Source organism: Sinocyclocheilus anshuiensis, unplaced genomic scaffold (genome assembly GCF_001515605.1).
Source record: "Sinocyclocheilus anshuiensis isolate Anshui unplaced genomic scaffold, SAMN03320099.WGS_v1.1 scaffold522, whole genome shotgun sequence".
In the NCBI taxonomy this organism is placed as follows: Eukaryota; Metazoa; Chordata; class Actinopteri; order Cypriniformes; family Cyprinidae; genus Sinocyclocheilus; species Sinocyclocheilus anshuiensis.
Window position 1 is genome coordinate 1623987 of NW_015544185.1, and position 25296 is coordinate 1649282.

Below are 25296 nucleotides of genomic sequence, written 5' to 3' on the forward strand. Positions count from 1 at the left end.
ATTAGTCAGCTCCGAATCTAGAGCACCTGCTTGCAACAACAAGCAATGTGGCTGTGAAGTCAACTTTAAATCTGTCCGAAGAGCCGTTGTTGGTACAAAAGACGGCAAACCACTCGCTCTAATAAGCCATGGATTGAATTTGACAATGTGGCACAATAGTGTGTTCCATACTTAAGAGGTTTTATGTGTTTATTATGCATGTCTGACATCTTATATAGCAGTTCAAATGCTCGGAGTGTTGCTCGGAGTGTGATAAAGTATATTCTTTATCAATATGAGGATGGCTTGTGATGAAGAAAATGCAAGTGGCAATGCTGCTGATGTACTCTAACTAGATTGGGATCAAAATGCTAAATTAAAATTTATTTACAGAATAATGGATAACCTTCAAGGTCACGTCATGCATCATGATCAGTCATATTGCTATCCACATAAAGGTGTTTCTGCAAAACGCATATAAATCCAACTATAAACCTACTCCCAAACTATATGCAAACACAACATTGTTTACTTCCATATGTTTCTGTACAGTATATTTGCCCGGTTTGGCAAATGAACATTATGTGGATTGCATATGCAATCCCAAACATCTGTATGCTGGTGTAATTCCATTTAGGACAACCGACGTTTACAGATGTGACCTGAACAACCAGATGCATTTACACTTGTGATTCAAACCATCTCCAGAATATTAGTCTCAAATGTCTCTTGGAGGGCATTTACACTATTCATGCATTACTAAAAATGCATTATGTGACCATTATTTTTTCTTTAAACCTGCACTATTATCACTAAAAGATTCTTTTGTAAAAAACAGAACATTTAAATTCTATACCATGCCATTTCATGAGGAATTCTGAAGCTAACAGAGCACAGCGCAAGCAATTATGTGTATATATTAACACACTGAACATTCAGCAGTGTCTGAGGTGAAATGTTTAACAGCACTAAAGTGTATTTATCAAAGGTGGATATCTTTAGAAATGTTTGTCGTAGGGTGAAGTAAACAGTTTGTAATGATAGAGGCTTATCATATGAAAAGCTATTTATTTATCATTAATGGAGACATAAGGGTATTCTACACAGTTTAATTTAAAATCAAGGTGAAGCCATGCCTATAACCACATTAGTTGCACAGAAAAAAAAACATACAGAACTGTACAGGGAGATACGTAAATAGGAATTCTCTGGTAATTTGCCTCTTTTTAATGGGTATGATCGTGGCTTTGGACAACAGTCACTTTTAACCCGAGCTGCTGTTGCCTTTCGTTTTTTATGGTCCTTTTATGAGACTAAAAATAGGACAAACATATCAGAGGTAGTCAAGGAACCAACTGTATTTACGCTTTTTAATTACAGAGGGTTCATTTTAATGGAGATTTTATCTGAGATAGCTTTAAAGATTTTTGGTTTGTTTTTTATTATTATTTTTCTTGGCTGACCATGGGGGAATTTCAACTGTATTTGTGTATATAGCTGGTTCTTTTTTCCCTTTGACAAGAATTTAAGAGTGAACGTCTCACTCTGCAATTTAAATCAATTCAGATTCTGTCCTTGGAATTTTTATATTTTCTGATTTACAGGTCAAATGTCGCTGTCTGCTCAGCCTCGTCCAGGTTTTAATGTCATGTAAATACAAAGATTTACTGAAACTTTTCAGACCTATTGGATTTTGCTTTCACTCTTAACGGTAGCCTATGATTTCACATTGCCATGCATAATGTTGATTTTTAAGAATGTGAGTGATCTTCAAACGGCCTGATTTACTAATATTAGATATGATTTAAGTTTTATTTCTTAAATCCTGTTAATTCTATAAACAAGGAGTAATTTTTATTTCGGTTTTCGGTCTACAGTTTTACACTGTGTATCTAATATCACCATGTTCAAAGAAATGTCAATAAAATAAAACTACAGAAATGCCAAGCGTTTGATGATTTATATAATATATTTATACATACATACTTAATTAGTGCAGGTTGATAACTAAATACTACAAGCTTTTGATACCATGCAATCAGTACATAAGTGCACAGCTGTTGAGCAGAGCAGATTGTGTTTGTAAATACAAACATGAGCCATAACTTTATTCTGTCTTAAAACACATTGCACAAATTATTAATGGCATAAATCACCTCAAACTCATTTAAACAGCACTGCAACTCCGTGTCTTCCGTTGTCCCGTCCTGAATTTGGCACTCATTTGTGGACAAAACGTCCAGTCTAGTCAGTTCTTTCACAGTGCTTCTTTGGTTTTTAATACCAGTTAGTGCATGATATCATAAAGCTCATGTCATCTATCTTTCTGGTGCCCATTCGGCATTGGGACAGGTCAGTGTCTGGATCCAGACTGTCCCGGGGCTCAGGACCGGTATTGGTTTGGACATTGGATGAAGATACTTCACCTTGCAATGGCAGATTTAAATACAAACATGAGCCATAACTTTATTCTCTGTCTTAAAACACATTGCACAAATTATTAATGGCATAAATCACATCAAACTAATTTAAACAGCACTGCAACTCCGTGTCTTCCGTTGTCCCGTCCTGAATTTGGCACTCATTTGTGGACGAAACGTCCAGTCTAGTCAGTTCTTTCACAGTGCTTCTTTGGTTTTTAATACCAGTTAGTGCATGATATCATAAAGCTCATGTCATCTATCTTTCTGGTGCCCATTCGGCATTGGGACAGGTCAGTGTCTGGATCCAGACTGTCCCGGGGCTCAGGACCGGTATTGGTTTGGACATTGGATGAAGATACTTCACCTTGCAATGGCAGATTGCCTGAATCCCTCTGGTACTCTGATCGGACCCCATTTCTTTAATTAAAAAAAAAACAGACTTAGATTTGCTTACGTTTTTCATTCACACTTGCAAAAATATATTTAAGTGATGGGATATATTTAGTTGCAAATGCACTGTAGTCAGGATAAACTAGTACTGCTTTTGTATTGTATTCTACAGTATCAACCTTCTACAAAAAAGTACCATGGTACTGAATAATTAGCATATTCATGCACCATTGCAATGGCAGATTGCCTGAATCCCTCTGGTACTCTGATCTGACCCCATTGCTTTAATTAAAAAAAAAAAACAGACTTAGATTTGCTTACGTTTTTCATTCAAACTTGCAAAAATATATTTAAGTGATAGGATATATTTAGTTGCAAATGCACTGTAGTCAGGATAAACTAGTACTGCTTTTGTATTGTATTCTACAGTATCAACCTTCTACAAAAAAGTACCATGGTACTGAATAATTAGCATATTCATGCACCATGGTACTCAGGGGTACTTATGAAGATAAACAAACATGGTATAAACCAAACATGGTACATGTCTCAGGTAACCTTCCCGAATTCATAAGATGATTATGTTAATGTTCCGCAACTTCCTTTCGCAGATGATTCGGTTTGAGGTAGTAACTGGAAACAAAGACATCATCATCTCTAACAGGACAGCAATGTATTGAGTACACTGCAAAAACCTACAACGCAACAAGCACTTAGGGAGAGTTTGTCACCGTGACTGGGACAAAAACAGATCAATAGTGCGTTAACGAGCCGAGGAACGGCAAGACTTTACCCCACTCCGACTCCAGCCACCGGAATCTTGCGTTTTCGCAGCTCCGACTTGCTCGCGACGCGATGTTTCCAGGCAGAAAACGCGGGGTGGACGTCGAGGGTCACTGCGCGCTGCTAGCTAATCGAAGTGTCAACAAAAACGACGTCACGCTGAAACTCATTCGCGATTGGCTCACAAATCCATAGTGCCAGGAGAGGTGTGTCCTGTTGCTACGCAGGTTTGTAGCGGATGACAAAAGCATGCTGTAGCGTGGCTCGCCAGTGTCAGACATGCTTTGAGAACAACAGGTTATAGAAATGTAAATGTGCTAATTTAAAAAAGATAACAGAATATATATTTATTTAATTCATTTTTATTATGCTATTAAATGGAATAAAGTGCAGCAAAAGTGACACTGAAGCGGTTAAGTATTTTCTTTTGATATGTTGTACAGTGTTATTATAAAATTATTATATAGCACTTTAAATAAAAGTACACAATCTACACTATACCAACATATATGTATCAGTACACTAACAACTGACAAATTTAAATTCAATTCAAATCAAAATTTTATTTGAAAAATCCAATTTAATTGAATTCTTATATTGCATTATTATTTTTTTAATCATATTTATTATTAAAAACAATCAATACAAATAACATCTAGCAACTTATCTAGCAAATAATGATTAAATTAATCACCAAATTTTGCTCGAAGCTCTTATCTTTAAACAACAAAAATATATCTTTACCAGAGAATCGAATCTTTAATTTTATCAATTTAAATATGAGATATTCAATATCAACCCAAAACATCTGGGTAAATACACATTCATAAAATAAGTGTTTTATGGATTCTTCCTCTAAGTGACAAAAGACGCATGCAGTCTCAATGTCTCTAAAAAAAATTTGTGACTACTTGTCTCATCAAATTAATAACTTTATATGTAACTTCTTTAACTTTATTGGTGAGACAGTATTTACTAGGTAAATTCCAGACCTCTGTCCATTCAATCTGATCATATAACGAACTCCAATGTGGTTCTACATAATTTTTTAATATAAAAGTTATTAAATTTATTATCTATAATTTTCACACCATTAATACTTAACTGATTCGTATATAAGGGGATAGACTAAGAAGATAAATTGCCAGGCAAAAAAAGCGGAATAAGGCCACTAAGCATGGCTTCAAATACTACTGCAAACCCTTTAACAGTTACAGGGATCTTGTAATAATTAAGGAATTCACAGTGATTAACGAGATGTCCATTATTCTTGAATAACTCTCACCAAGATTATACCATTATTGTACCAGTTTCTGTAAAATAAGGACTTATTTTTAAACGTAATATATCTGTTGGTCCAAATCACTGTTATGTGGAGAAAAGTTATGAGCATCCATAATAAACAAACCTGTTTGTGAAAAGAAGAAAGCTTGTTTACATCAAAATTACACCTCAAAAAAACAAAAAGCAAAAATGTAAACCCCCTAACTTGTCAAAAAAATTAACTCAAGGATGATATTCCAAATTTTGCCTTTGGATTTCAGGTAGTTCTTAATCCATTTGTTTTTAAATATTTAAATACATATTTATCAGTATTAAAGTCAAGTACATTAAGACCTCCTAAACTGTCATGACACAATGGCTAACGTATCACGTACCGTAACGCGTTGACGTCAGCACGTCCAGGAAGTGACGTGAACACGTGGTTTACGGCTGTCCACGCTTCTACGTAGAGTGACTATCGGTAAATATAAGATTACTGTTGTAATTGCCATGAAATTTATAGTGAAGTTATTACAGTTTGGATGTAATATGTATTGTTAACCGCGTTGTCATTTGAGGACACCGAATTGATAGCGAATAATGAATAGAGAAGTTAAAATAACTTCATTTAGCCGACTGCTAACGACCTTAACTAGTGCTGTTTAATGAAAGTTACTTAGAACGAGTTTAACCCTCAGGTTTTGTTGAGAATTACTTTATTTAATCGTGGTGCCCTAGAGTCCCCTATGTTTCAAAATAATCGTTTCAGAAGTACATTCTCTAACCTAATCAAAACACAATACAAAGATGTGATTTAATCCTAAAATAGTACCATATGTACTATTTAGAAATACGATTGTTATCCTTTATAATAATTCCCCATTGAAATATAAGTGTTTATGTTTCTTTTTGGGATCAAAACCTAATAGTAGAGAAATACATTGAAAGCAATTTTTTTTTAACTCTCAAGTTACCAGATCATAGTTATATATATATATATATATATATATATATATATGCTGTATACTGTTACTAATGTTTGTTGTATATCATGTTTTTATAACTTCCCTATTTCTTTTTTTTTCTTATTATCACTATATCCCTATGAATGTTGTTTCTCATCAGTTTCAGACAGCTTTGATCCGTTCAAAAGCAGAAGAATGGCAGTCCGTGCGTCATTTGAAAAGAATAATGAAATTGGATGCTTTGCCAAGCTCACAAAATAGCAGGATGTCGAATCATTGGCAGAATGTGTGTGGGTGAGGAAATATATCCAATCCAATTTATTTTACAAATTTGTGATCGATTGACATAATTTTTGTTTCTTGTATGCTGATTGAAATACAGACATCGTAAATAATGTAACAAGACTTTTAATGTGATGAAACTGAGTCGGGTCAGAGTAGGTCTTGGTACGCTTTTATGTCCTCATACGTGATGTATAATAGATGTTGTGTGTCTGTCTTGGGATGCTCTTCTTCTGCAGGAAATCGTCACGGTCTCTTGGTGCCCAACAACACGACAGATCAAGAGTTACAGCACATTAGAAACTGCCTGCCAGATTCAGTGCAGATTCAGAGAGTAGAAGAGCGTCTTTCTGCGCTGGGGAACGTCATCGCTTGTAACGACTATGTTGCTCTAGTTCATCCTGATCTTGACAGAGTAAGAACATCCCTAATGAAAGACTCTCTGAAATGAGTTTGCTTTCTCCGAACCTTAAATGGGCTTTAATGGGAATTATTGTCCACAGGAAACAGAAGAGATTCTTGCAGACACTCTCAAGGTGGAAGTGTTCAGACAGACGATTGCGGAGCAGGTGCTTGTGGGTAGTTACTGCGCCTTCAGTAACCAGGGAGGCCTCGTCCACCCCAAAACCTCCATAGAAGATCAAGATGAACTCTCATCACTCCTGCAAGTACCTTTAGTGGTGAGTGACCGCTCTCTGACAATCCATTCATTTGGACAAATCAACATGATTTCTGAAGGATCATGTGACACTGAAGACTGGAGTAATGATGCTGAAAATTCAGATTTGCATCACAGCAATAAATTACATTTTACAATATATTCAAATGGAAAACGGTTATTTTAAATTGTAATAATATTTCATAAAATTACTGTCTTTGCTGTTTTTTAATCAAATAAAAGCTGCCTTGATGAGCTTAAGAGACTTCTTTTAAAATTGTAAAAAATCTTTACCGACCTAAACTTTTGAACAGTAGTGTAAATAGTGGTGTTTACTAAGATAAGAATCACTATTATTATTTGTTATGCAAAATATACATACACAGAGGATGTATTTGATCATTTGTGTAGAAGTTTATCAAAGTTACTCATTTTTTGTTTTAATCTTTGCCTTTTTAATGTCAATGATAGTTGATTCTACCAATCCTAATTTTCAGACTATTATATACCTTGAGTATTTATCTATAAATTTATGTGAAATGACTAATAGGGGCAAATGTATTCACTACATCGTCAAACCCTAGACTGAAGTAACTGGTGTTTTGTCAGAAACCTTTATATATTTATGCAAGGAACTACTTGATTTCTTTACACTGATGCTGACTCATTGATAATTGTGACCCTGGACCACAAAAGCAGTCTTAAGTCGCTGGGGTATATTTGTAGCAATAGCCAAAAATGCATTGTATGGGTCAAAATTATCCATTTTTCTTTTATGCCAAAAATCATTATGATATTAAGTAAAGATCATGTTCCATGAAGATATTTTGTAAATTTTCTACTGTAAATATATCAAAACTTAATTTTTGATTAGTAATATGCATTGCAAGGAACTTTATTTAGACAACTTTAAAGACGATTTTCTCAATATTTTGATTTTTTTGCGCCCTCAGATTCCATATTTTCAAATAGCTGCCAAATATTGTCCTGTCCTAACAAACCATACATCAATGGAAAGCTTATTTATTCAGATGTTATTATGATGTATAAACCTCAATTTCAAAAAATTGACCCTTATGACTGGTTTTGTGGTCCAGGGTCACAATTGTGTTCTGATTGTTTTCTCTGTGAAGGCTGGAACGGTGAATCGTGGGAGTGAGGTGATCGCTGCTGGTATGGTGGTGAACGACTGGTGTGCCTTCTGTGGGCTGGACACCACGAGCACTGAGCTGTCCGTCATCGAGAGCGTCTTCAGATTGAGTGAAACGCAGCCCAGCGCCATCGCAACTACTATGAGAGACTCGCTCATCGACAGGTATGTGATGGAAACTTCACGTGTGCCGCATCTCAGTCTGGAGAAATACATACAGTTTATCTAAGTAAAAATGTTCTTATTATTATTTCAAAGCCAACTCAACCTCATTATTTCTTCTTTTCCAGTCTCACATAAAACTGAAATGGTTTTGAAGTCTTTGGATATTTGTGGGAAGATGCTTAAATGGACCTGGAAGTCGGTTTGAAGACTGATTATGTCTCCCTTCAGGGAGAAACACACTCTTGCCTTCGTACCATGAGAAAACGTGTTGTCATTATAATATTCATGTGTGAACTGCTTGTCACACTGTCTTTTCGTAAAATACTAAGACAAAAGTATTGTTGATGGACTGTTTTTATCTATATAATCACTTCACAGCCTACATAAAATAAGACCACATGTCCTTTAAATAGTTGCAAATGTTTGTTTCGTTGCACAATGCAGCATCAATAAAGCTGTGCATGATCAACATAGACTGGTTTGTGAAATAAAAACCAACTTCCACAGAAGATCTTTTTAGTGATTTTTGAGGTATGTTGTAGTAATGCTTATGTGGTTTGAATATCAAAGGCTTTTGACAACATTCTGATGCCATAACTCTTTTATTGACAGCTGTGAATATGAGACAATACATACAGAAATGTGACAGAGTAGTGCAGTTCAGCTGAACACGGTCATCTGTAGCATGGTTTGGTTCTTTGGTGTTTACTAATTTGCACATAAATCTCAACACATTACAGCATGTTTTAATGTGGAATATAACAATTGTGGAAATAAGTATAACATGCACACAGTGATAGAAAACAAATTGAATGCAAAATATGAACTCCCAACTAGTAAAGTAAAACCTATGACGAAAAAATACTGTGCACTAGTTCAACTCTTTGGGGTCTAGGATTTTTTTTTTCTTTGTCTTATTCTCCCCAAGGTTCCAATTATTTATTTAAACAGAGTAAAATGTGATTATTTTATGATTGGTGAGTAGAAAGTTCAAAAGAACAGCATTTATTTGAAATAGAAATGTTTTGCAACATTATAAATGTCTTTAGTGTCAACTTTATCAATTTAGTGTGTCCGTGCTGAATAAAAGTATTCATTTAAAAAATCTTGCTGACCCCAAACTTTTGAATGGTAGTTTGTGTATAGAAGTATATTATAAACGTAAAAAAAATCATGAAAAAACAAACAAAGCTCAGCAAAAGGCATTTGCTATTGGTCTAGATCTTGCACAGGGCTTTAACCCTTTTAACAAATGAATTTCCATGACATTTACAGTTGTTCATTATCACCATATCCAGTTATTAGTGGTAAATATCATTAAAATCATTTTAGACATTACTGGCGTTTCATTTGTAACTCGGGTACCAATCCTTGGAATTAAATGATTTAAACAACCATACATGGTGTACAAGTCTCCAAAGAGACAAAAAAAGAGAGAGCCTGAGCTCTGAATGCAGCTCAAAGCATTTGATTCAATGCATATGACTCTGAAACCCAATGTCAAAGCATAACCAGAAATTGACACTCACTACAGACATTTTTGGGACTTTTAACACTTTATGCTCCATGATTTTTGCAAGCCTGGAAATCAATTTAAATTCCCCGATGTTTGAAGGTTTTCACAAGTATGGGAACCCTAAGTATAGACCAGGCAGTTTTTGGCAACATAAACGACTGCAAATAAAAATGACTCTTTTAAGATTGAACACAATGTAAGCAAGCTTTAACAACAGTTTTGGCTAAAAAATGTGAGCTTCTAGATATTTGGCATCACAATGGACTGCAGAAGCTACATAAGACATCAATGTGTAAACAGCAGCTAGTTTTCGAAGCGCAACACTATGATTGTGGAGATCTGCAGTGGTAACAGCACATAAGTCATCTTACATAACGTTTTTAGGTGGTGATATGTAGACTGTCTAAATAAAACCACTTTATATTTTTGGTGCACAAAGATCTGTCAATTATAATCCATGAATTTGTACATTTAAACAAGATTTCTTATTGTATCCACGTTTGATAAAAACAAAAACATTTCTTTGCTTTAAAAACCCATTTTAAAACATAATTTCCTTCTAAATTTAAGCACAAATGCGACGTCCCTGCAACCTGCACAGGAAGACGAGACTCTTTCCAGACACCTGCTCAACATTCATCTCTGTAAATACGTACGGTTAACATTCAGTCGTCTGATTACTGACTTTACAGACATCACCAATTTATATATCAGTTCTGATATAATACTCAATGCAGCAATATGTTCAAACCACAAAGATCAATCACATTCATCACATGAGCTGGTCACTCGAAATCATCTGTTGATAAATAAACAGATGGAGGGAAGAAATATGTGTTTGTGAAGTTATAAAAAAAAAAGAGGGAAGGGAAGCACTGGCAGCGATACACAGCAGCGAAGTTAACCTGATGAACTTCAGGAAGAGGTTTAAGGTTGGCTGTGAAGTGCTCAGGTCAAGAGCATTGTGTTCAGTTAGTTCTGCTCTTCTTTTAGATCAAACCTGACAGAGAAAGAAAAACAATTTAAGGAACAGCTCATCCAAAAATAAAAATTCCATCGTTGAAGTTGTTAAACAGATATCAGAACAAAATAAATAAATAATTCCATGGGAAAATATTTGTATGTTACCAAAACGAACCATTCTGTGACTCCAGAGATTAAGTCAACATGTCCCAGGTCTATCTGCACCTACAAGAATAAATCAACAATACATTAACACACTAAAATAGTTAAAATGATTATTAAATATGATTATTAAATGAAATAAATATTAATATAAATGATTGTAAAAAAAAATTATATATATTTTAAAATTATAAATATAATAAAATTATATTATAAACATTAAAATATTTATAAAATGTAACAAATAAAATTAATTTATATATAATTTTATTTTTAAATAAAAATGAAATTAAATTAAATATGAACATTAAAATATTTATTCATGAATTTGAATACAAATAAAATTATATAGTTAATTGTATATAGTTTTATTCTTAATACATTTACATAAATGAAATTCAATAAAAATCTGTTATTTGTTCATGGCACAAAGTCATAGGACAACTTTTTTTTGTCTTGCTTTACAGTAAAAATATCTATTTTTAAAAAAATCATGTGCACTTTACATTTCGTTGGAATTTTATTTAAAACAAAGAATACAAAAAAGTAACTTTTCTTAAAACAATTCTTATTATCTTACACAATTTTGTGCACATACGAGTGTTAGAATGTCTAGATATTTTAAATGGACAAGGAGAAAAAAAAAATACTGTTTTTTTATGTTTATTTTTTTCTGTAGAGCTGAAGTGAGCCCAGGCGGACTGACCTGGCCGATCAAGTCTTTGTCTCGATTCATGAAGGACGAGGATGCGTTTTTCACAGAAACGCTGAGCTCTCGTCTCTGAGCGTCCTCCACACTCATATCAAACTCAAACCTACAGAACAACATTCCAGTTTATGACACACTCACTGGGTCAAGGTCTGATAAAACCCATTTAAAACCACTTCACATCTAAGACAGAAAATGCAAACACATTTCAGATCATAAAATCAAAAGACAGATTTACACGACACAATGTTTGAAAATGAATTAAACACACCCTTATCTTTATAGTATTCCGATATGTTACTAAATAATTATATTAACACACCATTGTGTTTAGATGGTGCTCCAACGCAAAAGTAAGGTAATTTACCATAGTACGTAGTTCACAGAACTGATTACACTTCACTTGAATCTCCCTTATTCATGAACGACACACACACACTTCTCCAAACCTTTCATTGAACTCTGGGTTGAGATTTTTCTTCTTCACACTTGTTTTTCTTTTCGTGGCCTTGTTTTTATCCGGCAGCAGAATGAGGGAGACGTAGGTGTCTAAGCTGTCCTTAGATGATGTAACCAGACCACTGAAAACACACAAACACAGAACGTCCTCACTCACTTCACCTCAAACTTCAGACTTACATAGGTAACTTCTGAACTTGAAATGAGTCAAAAGGGTTTCTAATCACACCAGACCTGCATGCATGGATGATCACTGTCAACTTCTTCTGGAAGAAAAGGGAGATTTTGATCTGACCAGTGGTGGCCGTCTGCATATTACTCAACACAGGACCTGAACCCATGGCTATTAAGGCGGCCATTTTTGAATCCAAGATCTGGATAAAACAGAAAAAGTAGTTAAACAAAACATCTTGTGCTCAAAAATGATCAAAATGAGTGAAGATAGCTCAAGTTGTCTCACCTTCAGCTGTGCCCTGAGTAGGATCTGGCTCTTTGGTGAAGCTCCATCCAGATTGAGCCACTGGTCCATCAGTAGATCTGGTTTTGAAAGCAGCTCTCTGATTGGAAGAACCAAAGACCCCATAGGTTGGTCCCAGGCACTTGAGATCTGCTCAGAATGACAATAACTCAAATAAGAGTCTGAAATAATCATAATTTAAGACGTGAAGCATAACGCAGAAACCCTTCTATTTTAAACACAAATACTTGTTGTATTCTCATGCTGCCACAAGGGGCGCAATAGAGGCATTAGTGTAAACTCTTCTTCTACAATCAGTTTCTCTTTCAGGTCAACTACTGTCATGCAGAGCAAGTTAGTTTAGGTTTGTTGATGTATTTTTAGCAAGTTAAGTGTGTACTTAACTTGAAGGACACTAAGGCCCTGCACTGTGTATACAATAATGACAATTTTAAGTAGAGCCCGACCGATATATCGTTTTGCTGATATTATCGGCCGATATGAGCCTGTCGCCGATATATCGGTATTGACGAATATGCCGCCGATATGAAATTTTTTTTACAGAACATATAACGCAGATAAAATGCTTGAAATGGTCCAAACTTTTGACTGGTACTGTACTATAATATACACAAAAAATATCGGCCGATATATCGATATCTTTTTTTTACTCCCTAATATCGGTATCGGCCCCAAAAAACCCATATCGGTCGGGCTCTAATTTTAAGTATATATTGTCATATATTGCAGCTGCTGAATATCAGTTTATTATTCATTGCATAATTTTATTGTATCTAATCTTCACAAAATGATATTAACGGCATTTCAGGCTAAAATATCCTCACCTTAATGACAAGCATGTCCTTTTTGGGGTCGTGAACCAGAAAGTCAAATGCTTCATTCCAGTAAGGAGAAGTTGATCGATCACACACCTTTACGTGAGAGAGCACAGAAAAAGGAAATTAGATATATTACAAATGAATTAAAATAAATGCCACATAACCTTTTATAGTACTGCATGATTGCTATTATAGATCAAATTATCCTGCCTTGGTTTTATACCATGTTGCTCCAAGTACAAGTTCAGCAGCAGCTTTGGGTTCCTTTCCACTTTTCTTCAACTAGATGCCAAGACAACCATCAAGAGTTATTAACAGGATCTTTTTAGTAACAGAACTTTCATTACATTTACAGTCATTGAAATACTTTATAGAGATTGCTTTAATAAAGACAATTTCTAGTAAATATACATACAGTGATACTCATAATTAATAAAAATACATACATACATATATGCATATATGCAGTGTATAGAAGTATATAGACTCACAGGCAGATCATGAGCTCTTTCTAAATAAATAAACAACAACGCTGCTGACGGCACAGACTTGTTCTGGTAGGTCTGAGAGCTTTGCATCTGCATTACCTAGTAAAAAAGACAACTTTTAGCACTGAGTCAATTTGATATAAAACAAATAATCAACAGACTCTGTGTGTCTTCATGAAAAACTGACTTGATCCAATCTATCCCGCTGTGTTGAGGTGGGAAGCCATTCCAGGACCAAATGGACTCGACCGTGTTTTATATCATTCAAAGTAAACCACTGGAAAAGAAAAGGCAGCAGGAAATGATTAATGTGCTCACTGTGTTGTGATCTTACAAATCAGAGCCAAATGTGTTGCTACTCACTTCATCATCATACTGGGTACTGATGATATGTCCAAGTTTGAGCTTGAACCTGAACACACACGAAGACAAAGTAAAATGTCATTTATTTAATGAATATATTATCTGAAATAAAGTGTTTTTTATGTTTAGAGTAAATTTAATGAAAATGTATCTGGGGCATATTTCACCCCAAAATCAACAGCAAATATAGTTTGACTTTTTTTTTTTTTTTTTTACATATTACAGAAAATGGTGTACTGTAGTAGGCAGGCCTACAATGTTTTTTCTTTTTTTAAATCATAAACATAAATTGAAAACAAATACTACCATGATACATATGAAATGGAGGGGGAATGTGCCTAGCTGTCCCACAAAATTATGTAATAATGCAAAATCTAACTGATAACGCAAATCTGGTTTCTTAAGACTTGCGCTTTAATGAGTAATAGTGGTTGTAAATGTACTAACCTTCCAAGGAAATCATCAGATTCAAAATCCTTATCATAGACCTCAAACTTCACATCTAGATTATTATCAGGACTCAGAACCATCTAGTAAATAAAAATGGGAAACATAACTATTAATCTCTTATAAAGTAATTTCTGTGACACCTTGATTTTTCCAAACTACATTTCCCAGCATTCCCACCTCATACATCTCGTTCCAGGTGGGGTTGAGGTTCTCCTTGATCACATAACTTTTAAAGGTTGTGTCTCTGATATGAATCTTGACATAGGGGTCACTCTTGCCCTTCACCATCCCACCCATCATGTTGTCCTTCGCTACCAGATCCTGAGCTTCCAAAAGATGGATACGCAGCACCCCCTATGGGACAGATATTAAACAATAATAACATTTGCTAATGTGATCCTGCCAAGTAGGACATGTTCCAACATCCTAAGACCTATACCAAAATAAAAAAGGGTATACTGATCACAGAACCTAAACAAAAAGATAACACTCACCTTGGTGCCAAAGCTGGGGCCATGGCTAGTCTTTTGGGGTCGTACGTCTGTAGAGCTAGAGACATTTGACTCCTCTGCAGGGACACTGGGAGAAACCTTCTTGCCAGACCTGTTTAGCATGAACAAACACACATAAATCAATCTGTATATGATGGCCCTTCATTATTATGATTTTCAATAATATATTACTTTGTTAATTAAAGCTAAATCAGGATTAACAAAACCATCTCAAATCTTTAACTCACTGCTCTTCTGCTTTTTCCATGTGTTTTTGCTCTTCATGGGCTGATCCAAATGTTTTGACTGGTTCCATACATCCACCCTCACTGGTAGTGGAATCAGGAACATTGCTGAGATCCTGTAAATGATAAGCAACAATCAGAGTTATTATAGTTATTAAAGTAAACCTTTACGTTTGTCAAAATATGTGTTAAAATAGAATAAAAAAAAAAAATTGAACTTAATTTATGAATCCGTGTATCATTCGATCATTCGTTTTTTGATTTAATATTGAAAGTAGAAAAATGAGAAAACGGCTCTTGATCGAATGATACACGGATTTTTATGGTCCGTGTACTTTTGCGCCCATTTGTTTTTTTAACCATTACGAAAAAATGAAAAAAGAACGGTTGTTGTATTTTTAAACGCTATGTTGAAAACCAAAACTGAAAGTAGAACCGTACACACAAAATGCTGTTCGAAAAAGTAAAATATTGACTTTTCAGATATTTTTGTTCATGAATTTTTGCACCTTTAATAAACATTTTCAAAAAGCGTCTGTGTATAGAGACTGTATAGAAATTAAATTTAGCATTTATATACATTAAAAAACAAGCTTTTTAATGGTTTTTAATTAAATACGAATTTTGAATAATGAAAATTAGCTTGTGTCTGCTTATTCTATTCATCAGTGTTTGAACCATTAAAGAAAAACCGCATGTTCTGTATTTCATTTCTGGGTTAAAAATCGGGAAAAAAAATTAATGGATGCAAAAGTACACGGACCTTTTATTTCTGTTCATTGCTAAAGCAACATTTCTCATCTTCATTTAGTTTAACTTGAAAACTAAAACTAAAGTAAAAATTTATAAAAACTATGTAGACATAAAAAACTAGTATGAACAATGACAAAAACAGATGACAAAATTACTAAAACAAACTAAAATTAAAATGAAAACGAAAAATTCAGAAATTCAAAATAATAAAAGCACCATGATAGTATCTCAATGATACAAAATCAACTCTGGTAACAATGTCTTTAATGAGCAGATAATTTAAAAGGAAGCTTTTTCATCATTCACTTTTAACGTTTATTGTGCCATATTTAATCTTTTTTTTGTATCTAATTTTTTTTCTCCAAAAAGTAGTTTAATGTAATATATATAATGGATCTGAAATACTGTTTAATAAAAAAATGTAATTAAATTAAATTAAACAAAATTATTTAAGAAAATAAATAATTTATAATATAATGTATTATATTAAAATTAAAATAATGACGTTATGATTAAAATACTTAATTTTAAAGTAAAATATTTATTATAAAATTAATTATCAATTCAAATAAAATCTTCAAGTGAGTTATGCTTTTTAAATACACAAACTAACCTCAGTGTCAAGCAGTGTTTTCGGGACAGATGGCGTGTGATGGGCGTCTGACATGGGTTTCTGATGTTCTTCAGGCAGTGTTGCAGGTACTGGTAAAGTAAAGGCTGCTAGTTCACTGAGCCTGTTGGTCACAACCAGTCTGGTTTAGTTCTCAAAATAAAGCAAAATGACTTATGAAATCAGAAATCATAACAAAACAAACGAACCCTTTTGTTGGCAGTGTTTTCTTCTCAGAATCCTTACTGACTGCAGCTTGTGAGTGCTCAACAGCGATTGGTGCTTTTTCTTCACGCTGTTCACTCACCGAATGCTCTTCTTCAACAACAGGCTTTTTACGATGAAGGACACTTGTATCCAAACTTGAGTCCAAAATCTGAAATTAAAGTAGAGTAATTTTGCCATTTATACATTTCAAATGGTCTAGATTTGACACACCAACATGTAACTAATTGCAAGAGATCCATATACAATATACATATTTCTTTATTTTATGAATTGAAATGACAATTTGAAAAAGGTAATTATTAAAGGTAATTAAAGTAGAATTTAGAAAAAGCAATAAGAATCATTGTTTGACCTTAAGTTGTGCCCTCAGCAGAATCTGAGTGTCAGGACCCGCTCCATCCAGACTCAGCCACTGGTCCATCAGTAGATCTGGTTTTGAAAGCAGCTCTCTGATTGGTAGAACCACAGAGCCTAAGGGCTGCTCAAAGGCACTTGAAAGCTACGGTAAAACGAGAGAAAAAGATGAACAAGGTAACAAGGATATATATAAGGGTTTTGGATGCACAATGTGTCCATGGACTATACCAATACTGAAAAATCAAGTTAAAATTTATATTAATTTTATAAACTTTAGGTCCTGTAACTAATCGCCTTTTTCTAAATGGTCCAGCAGTGTGAAAAATAATATGATATATTTCTAATTATTTAATAATATCATTATAAATAATACAAATAATTAGATAATAATATATTAAAAGTACAAATATTTCATATAGTCTCTGAATATGTGGTATACATAAATTATATTTATTTAAATAATAATAATAATAATAAAGTATTATCATTAGTATTGTTATATATTACTATAATTATTATTTTTAATTATTAATTTAAATGTAAATAAATTATAATAACTTAAAATGTATTACAAATGTAATAATCATCATTCACCATCATCATAGTTATCATTATCATGATTTATTATTATTACTAGTAGTAGTATTGTTATACATTCAATTTAAATAAATTATATTATAATAAATTAAAATGTATTTTAAATCATATATATATATATATATATATATAATACTTTTATTATACATAATTAATTATCTCATTATTAGTATTATTTTACTATATTATACATATTATAAATGGTCAATGTAATGCATAATAAAAGCAGCAAGCATAATAATTCCATCTATTTTACCTTTATAATAAGAATTTCCTCTGTAGGGTTGTGAATGAGGAAGTGAAAAGCTTCACTCCACTCGGGAGACGTGGAGCGGTCACACACCTTTAAACAGACCAGCAAAGAAGCTGCTTATATTAAGGGTCAGAAACTGACACAAAACTTAATCTTTACAAAAGGGAACAAATTCCCACCTTGGTTTTATGAGAAATGTCACCCAACACCAGCTCTGCAGCAGCTTTGGGCTCCTTTCCACTCTTCTTCAGCTGCACACATGACACAGTATTAGGACAATTCCGTCCAATATAGTGTAACTGTATTTGTGTGTGATGATGCTTGTAAGACGTACCGGCAGGTCATGAGCTCTCTCCAAGAGGATGAAGAACAGAGCAGCTGACGGCACAGATTTGTTCTGGTATGAATGCTCTGACTGTAACTGCAGAGCCTGACATAAAGAAAACAAGAAAAGAAAGTCGAACATCAAATTAAACCGTATAAATTGATTCACATTAAACATACTAAGAGATGAATAATTAATGCATTAAAACAATATTTTTTAATTATTTAATTTTAAAATGACATCAAATGTAACAATTTATCCTGATCTAACACTCAAAATGAGTAATTAAATGTATTAATCATTAATGCAAAATGACTCTTTAAATGTATTCATTATTTTTACTGAAAGGTAAACTAATCTTGGCCCTGTGTACACATACATCACAAGTCTCACTTGACAAGTAAAATTAAAAAGCAAACTCCAAAAATAGCCAATTAAATTATATAAATATGTAATATATATTCGAAATACTGTATGTCATAAATGTTAATATTTTTAAATTAAATAATTTTATATTAAAATTAAACCATCAAATATAACACTTTACTCTGATCATACAAAATTAATCATTACATTTATTATTTTTCATTTCATTCATTATTTTTACTGAAATATTAGAGAATCACTTAAAATTTCAGGAGGTACTTGAAATAAATCCATTAAATAAAAAAATGTCTAGATGGATCGCATACAGATCAAACTACTTTTAAAACTCAAAAAACATAAGTCTGCATAACATAACATAACATATCAGATTTAATGATGACCTTTTGTAGTCCGTCAGGTTGTGTGACTGTAGGCAGCCATTCCAGAACCATATGAACCCGGCCATGTTTGACGTCACTCAGAGAAAACCACTGACATAGAAAGAAAACACAATGAAATTTGCAAAACTAAAAATGATTAATCATTACATAAAAACATTATCTACTCAGAAATGAATAATCAAAAAACAGTAATACCACTAAATTGCTAATATGACACTTTCTCACCTTACCAGTAAACTTATTAGCAATCCTCTGTAAATGCCAGTTTAATTCAATCAATCTCTAAATTGCTCAAAATAAATACATTAAAGAGAATGAGGAAAGATATCAGTGATGAATCACTCACTTTGTCAGTCAGCTGGGACTGAATGATGTCCTGTAAGCTGATTTTCATCCTGTGGCCAAGCAAAATTAATATGCAAATATGCATTACATGACATGGACGAGTAATAAATGCTTTAAATTAGCTTTTATATTTATATTTCCATTTTTTTGTGTTAATTTTTAATTACATCTTTTGATTTTAGTTTGCATTTTCATTGCTTATACTGTATATACTTATTATTTTATATATATATATATATATATATATATATATCTGTGTACTGTGTATATTTATCTATATATAAAGACACACACATACAGCATATATTTTGAAAATATTTACATGTATTTATTTATATTTTAGTTTTAAATATATAACTTTAGTTTTAGTTAGCAATAAAAACCCGGCCACATACCTCCCTAAAAAGTCGTCTTGGTCCACATCCTTGTCGAAAACCTCCACAAGGACATCAGAGGTCGACGTGGAGGTCATAACCAGCTGGAAAAAGCATTGATCACAGAATATTATTTTGAAAACCATGTTTAATATCAGCTAAAACAACATCTGAGGACCTAAACACACCTCATACATCTCGTTCCAGGTGGGGTTGAGGTTCTCCTTGATCACATAACTCTTAAAGACTGTGTCTCCGATATGAATCTTGACATACGGGTCGCTCTTCCCCTTCACCATCCTACCCATCATGTTGTCCTTCGCAACCAGATCTTCAGCTTCCAGCAGGTGGAGGCGGAGCACGCCCTAAAAAACATAAGGTCACCCCATTATGTTGGTATGTTTGCTTTTATAAGCCATATCAACAGTCCACCATCCATCTTAACATTTCTCACCTCAGCACCAAAGCTGGGGTCAGGGATGGTGTGCAAGGGTCGAAGGTCATCTGAACTGGAAACTTCTGGGTCCTCTGTGACCTCTGGGACTTCTTCCTCTTCTGGGACTGACACAGAGGAAGTCCTGCTGACAGGAGATGGTGGGACCTCCTCAAAGCTAGACCTAAGACCCCCCAAACAAACAGACACACACGTCAAAGTCAAAGAAAGTTTATTTCTTTAAGTCTTTTCGCTTTACGTGGCCAAAGAAGTTACATAACATGCAACAATATGAACAGAAAACATTGTTCCTCTTAAACATCAATCAATAAATATCCATAAATACACTTAAGAGTCAACTATAATCAATAAACAAACACTTACTTAAATACATCTGTTTATGATAAAATTATTACTGATTATTTCTATTGTTATTAACTAGTCGATGGATTTCATCATGCTGGTTTTATAAAGAGAAGAGATTTTTAAATTTGAAGAGAAATTACGAGCAAAATATCAGTTGGTAGTTCTGCAGATCTATCGTAAATAGGAACTTCAGTTTAAAGGGATAGTTCACACAAAAATGAAAATGTGATGTTTATCTGCTTACCCCCAGGGCATCCAAGATGTAGGTGACTTTGTTTCTTCAGTAGAACACAAACAAAGATTTTTAACTCAAACCGTTGCAGTCTGTCAGTCTTATAATGGAAGTGGATGGGAATCACGGCTTTGAGAGTCAAAAAAACATACACAAACAAAACCAAATTAAACCCTGCGGCTTGTGACGATACATTGATGTGTAAAGACACGAAACAATCGGTCTGTGCAAGAAACTGAACAGTATTTAAATAGTTTTTTATCTCTGATTCACCACAATGTCCGAACTGTCCTGAGCGCGTCCTCGACAGCCGGCGCGTGACGCGTCTTCTTCTTCTTCTTGCTTTACGGCGGATCGCAGACTTATAAGTGCATTACCGCCAACCTATCTCTCAAATGGACCATTGACACTCCTAATTGAGATTGTAGATAGAGTGTCAATGGTCCATTTGAGAGATAGGTAAAGCAAGAAGAAGAAGAAGAAGACGACGTGTCACGCGCCGGCTGTCGAGGACGCGCTCAGGACAGTTCGGACATTGCGGTGAATCAGAGGTAAAACCGATATAAACACTGTTCAGTTTCTTGCACAGACCGATCGTTTCGTGTCTTTACACATCAATGTATCGTCACGAGCTGCAGGGTTTAATTTGGTTTTGTTTGTGTATGTTTTTTTTTTACTCTCAAAGCCGTGATTCCCATCCACTTCCATTATAAGACTGACAGACTGCAATGGTTTGAGTTAAAAATCTTTGTTTGTGTTCTACTGAAGAAACAAAGTCACCTACATCTTGGATGTCCTGGGGGTAAGCAGTAAACAACAAATTTTCATTTTTGGGTGAACTATCCCTTTAAGGCACTGCGACACATGAATATTCTCCTCCTCTCACATCTGCACTAATTCCTCCTCCTGTTTTCTTCTAATGCTGGACACTTCAGGACGTTTAGGTTCCTCATGGTCTTCAGAGCTCTCTGTCTCTTTAGAGCAAAGAATCTACAACATAAAGAAAACATCACATCAATACCAAATACTTTAATGGGACAGTTCAAGCAGACAGGACAATTATGCCATCATATACCACCACTGAATGAACCAGATTCTTTTCTTCTTGAAACTTTTACATGATATTCTGCAGAATGTATAAGCTACTCTTTCATTCTACAATTCAAAAGTTTGGGGTCAGATAGAATTTTATTTTGTTTGGAAACCAGACTTGAAAAGACCAAGTAAAGACAATTTAATGAATAATTTGAAGGTATAATATAAATGAATAATTTGAATTCTTAAATCAAGATGCATTTACTTAAGCAAAATGACATGAGAAAATAAGTATTTTTTTCATTAAACTGCTCAAAATGAACGAGTTTTTGAATAAAACAGGAACACATATGTGACCCTGGAGCACAAAAGCAGTCTTAAGTCGCTGGGGTATGTTTGTAGCAATAGCCAAAAATACATTGTATGGGTCAAAATTATAGATTTTTCTTTTATGCCAAAAATCATTAGGATATTAGGTAAAGATCATGTTCCATGAAGATATTTTGTAAATTTCCTACTGTAAATATATTAAAACTTAATTTTTGATAAGTAATATGCATTGCTAAGAACTTAATTTGGACAGCTTTAAAGGCGATTTTCTCAATATTTAGATTTTTTTGCACCCTCAGATTCCAGATTTTCAAATAGTTGTATCTCGGCCAAATATTGTCCTATCATAACAAATCATACATCAATGGAAAGCTTATTTATTCAGTGTATATGTATAATCTCAATTTAGAAAAATTGACCCTTATGACTGGTTTTGTGGTCCAGGGTCACATATCTGCCAATGTGCTCAGAAAATCAACTTAATTCAAACGGATAAGTAATTTTCATACCCTACTGACAGATATTCGTTTATGTTATAAGCATTTAGTTCAATTTATCAGAAAACAAGAATTCATTTCTTAATTTTGCCTCTCAAAAGTAAATGTATCTTGATTCAAGGATGTTTAGATATTTGTAATGGAATTCAAAAATGCAGAGGAAAATATTCATTTTTTGCAGTGCATGCAAGATTTAATGCCATGACTTCATGAATTTAAGAGTTTCAGCTCTGATTTAAGACCTTCCATTTAATAAAAATGCTGTTCCTTTGAAATTTCTATTCATCCAAAAATTATGAAAATAAATGCACCATGGTTTCCACAAAAAATATTAAGCGCCAATGAAGAGTAATGAGTAATAGTAATGGCTGCTGATAATTCAGCTTTGCATCACACAGGAATAAATAACATTTTAAAATCTATTAAAATAGAAAACAGTTATTTTGAATTGTAATAATATTTCACAATTGTACTGTGTTTACTGTATTTTTTTAATCAAATAAATGCAGTCTGGGTTCTTTCAAAAACATTTAAAATAATAGAATATGTCTGCGTGTGTGTTCTACCTTCAGCTGAGCTCTGAGCAGAATCTGACTCTGGGGTGACGCTCCATCCAGATCAAGCCACTGGTCCAGCATCAGATCTGGCTCAGAGAGAAGCTCTTTGACGAGAATCACCACAGATCCCAGAGAGAAGTCCCAGTTGTGGGTCAACTGCAGAGACAAAGTGAGGTAGAAAGGTTCAAGTCAGGTGGGAGGGTGCGTTGCAAGCCAAACACTACAGTTGTATAACAAAAATGTGCTGTTTGCATTCTCTAACCTTCACAACAAGGTCTTCGTTCAATGGATCTTGAACCAGGAAGTGGAATGCCTCGTCCCACCGTGGAGAGCTGGTGCGATCGCATACCTTCATCACACCGTAAAAGAAAAAAATTATGAATTGTAGCCACACATCATTAATGAATTAATTCAACAGTATTTGTGCAAAAACAGTTTCTCACCGTGGTTCTATGAGAAGTTCTTCTCAAAATCAGCTCAGCTCCAACTTTAGGCTCCTTTCCACTCTTCTTCAACTAAACACAGAAACAATAAGCCTTATGAGAACATCTCAGATAGCAAATGTGACCCTGGAGCACAAAACCAGTCTTAAGTCGCTGGGGTATATTTGTAGCAATAGCCAAAAATACATTGTATGGGTCAAAATTATTGATTTTTCTTTTATGCCAAAAATCATTAGGACATCAAGTAAAGATCATGTTCCATGAAGATATTTTGTAAATTTCCTACTGTAAATATATCACAACTTAATTTTTGATTAGTAATATGCATTGCTAAGAACTTCATTTGGACAACTTTAAAGGCGATTTTCTCAATATTTAAATTTTTTTGCGCCCTCAGATTCCAGATTTTCAAATAGTTGTATCTCGGCCAAATATTGTCCTATCATAACAAACCATACATCAATAAAAAGCTTATTTATTCAGCTTTCAGATGATGTATAAATCTCAATTTCGAAAAATTGACACTTGAGACTGGTTTTGTGGTCCAGGGTCACATATATGGGTAAATGTTTCAGACTTCTGAATGCACACTGTTTCTTGACAAATACTAGCACAGTTACACTTTAGAGGAGATACATGCAAAATTACGAAAGTCGTCTTCTCAGTAGAAAAATCAAACAGGAGGATCCCAGTCTCCTTTTCCTCTAAACAACAGAGATATTAAGATATTAAAGAGATGTCATTTGTGTCATACTCACAGGAAGCTCATGCGCGCGCTCCACATACACAAACAGGAGAGCGGCAGTCGGCACTGTCTTATTCAGGTATGAGCTCTTTGACTGGTACTGCAACACCTGATGAATAAATCGCCCAGTTAACCAGTTAGTTTTATCAATGCATTGTCAACACAGATTGGTTTTGCTCACCTGCTGTAGTTTCTCTGGCTGTGTTACAGCGGGCAGCCATTCCAGAGCGAGATGAACACGGCCACGCTTACCGTCGCTCAGAGTAAACCACTGACACACAAACACAAGAGCACACATGTATCAGTATATTCATACAGCTTATTTTTTAGACTTATTACAACTGATGCACATATACTCACTTCATTAATGTATTGAGAGCTGATTATGTCACTCAGATTCATCTTCAGCCTAAAAGAAAAACAATATATGCCTAAATAATGCTAAAACAAAACCATGCTTAGAGTTATGGATTATATTGACAGCAGTCCTCATACCTGCCCATAAAGTCATCTTTCATGTCCATGTCCTTATCAAAAACTTCCAGTGTCAACTCTTGACCAGGAAGCTGCGTCAAAACCACCTTAAAAATAATAATGGGAAAAAAAAAAGTTACAAATACTTTGTCATGCTGTCAAACAATCATTTGGTAAAGATTCTGCAGCTTAAATAAGGAAAAAAGTCCAACAGATAAATGTTTTGAACACTTGCGTAATGCATAATTTACAGTACCTACTGTATACGGACTTTATTAAAAAATAGCATGTAAACAGTATGTAATTATTGACATAAAACAGTTATTTTTATTATATTATAAGTTTATTTTTTATATTATATATTTTTTCCTTTAT

The 25296-nt window shown here is 34.0% G+C and overlaps 1 protein-coding gene and 1 pseudogene across 1 annotated transcript in view; one reads left to right on the top strand and one right to left on the bottom strand.

Annotated features, from left to right (window-relative positions):
- The first annotated feature begins 5221 nt into the window (after window positions 1-5221).
- Window positions 5222-8569, top strand: LOC107696429 (eukaryotic translation initiation factor 6-like; annotated as a pseudogene).
- Window positions 8570-9051: 482 nt separating this feature from the next.
- The window catches only part of LOC107696405 (extended synaptotagmin-1-like), a 32706-nt gene continuing 16461 nt past the window's right edge, over window positions 9052-25296 (bottom strand). The window contains exons 16-49 of the mRNA XM_016496715.1: window positions 24943-25028; window positions 24808-24856; window positions 24629-24718; window positions 24461-24556; window positions 23703-23774; window positions 23522-23608; window positions 23269-23415; window positions 21727-21830; window positions 20264-20426; window positions 19998-20174; window positions 19831-19913; window positions 19437-19485; window positions 19091-19180; window positions 18333-18428; window positions 18178-18249; window positions 18002-18088; window positions 17144-17290; window positions 16773-16939; window positions 16567-16687; window positions 15204-15316; window positions 14959-15067; window positions 14642-14818; window positions 14462-14544; window positions 14015-14063; window positions 13839-13928; window positions 13655-13750; window positions 13374-13445; window positions 13170-13256; window positions 12328-12474; window positions 12102-12241; window positions 11858-11989; window positions 11406-11514; window positions 10713-10762; window positions 9052-10574 (exon numbers count right to left, since the gene is read on the bottom strand). Of these exons, the coding sequence (XP_016352201.1) occupies window positions 10547-10574; window positions 10713-10762; window positions 11406-11514; window positions 11858-11989; window positions 12102-12241; window positions 12328-12474; window positions 13170-13256; window positions 13374-13445; window positions 13655-13750; window positions 13839-13928; window positions 14015-14063; window positions 14462-14544; window positions 14642-14818; window positions 14959-15067; window positions 15204-15316; window positions 16567-16687; window positions 16773-16939; window positions 17144-17290; window positions 18002-18088; window positions 18178-18249; window positions 18333-18428; window positions 19091-19180; window positions 19437-19485; window positions 19831-19913; window positions 19998-20174; window positions 20264-20426; window positions 21727-21830; window positions 23269-23415; window positions 23522-23608; window positions 23703-23774; window positions 24461-24556; window positions 24629-24718; window positions 24808-24856; window positions 24943-25028 (3465 nt within the window). The 3' untranslated portion in view covers window positions 9052-10546. The remainder of the gene's footprint in view (window positions 10575-10712; window positions 10763-11405; window positions 11515-11857; window positions 11990-12101; window positions 12242-12327; window positions 12475-13169; window positions 13257-13373; window positions 13446-13654; window positions 13751-13838; window positions 13929-14014; window positions 14064-14461; window positions 14545-14641; window positions 14819-14958; window positions 15068-15203; window positions 15317-16566; window positions 16688-16772; window positions 16940-17143; window positions 17291-18001; window positions 18089-18177; window positions 18250-18332; window positions 18429-19090; window positions 19181-19436; window positions 19486-19830; window positions 19914-19997; window positions 20175-20263; window positions 20427-21726; window positions 21831-23268; window positions 23416-23521; window positions 23609-23702; window positions 23775-24460; window positions 24557-24628; window positions 24719-24807; window positions 24857-24942; window positions 25029-25296) is intronic.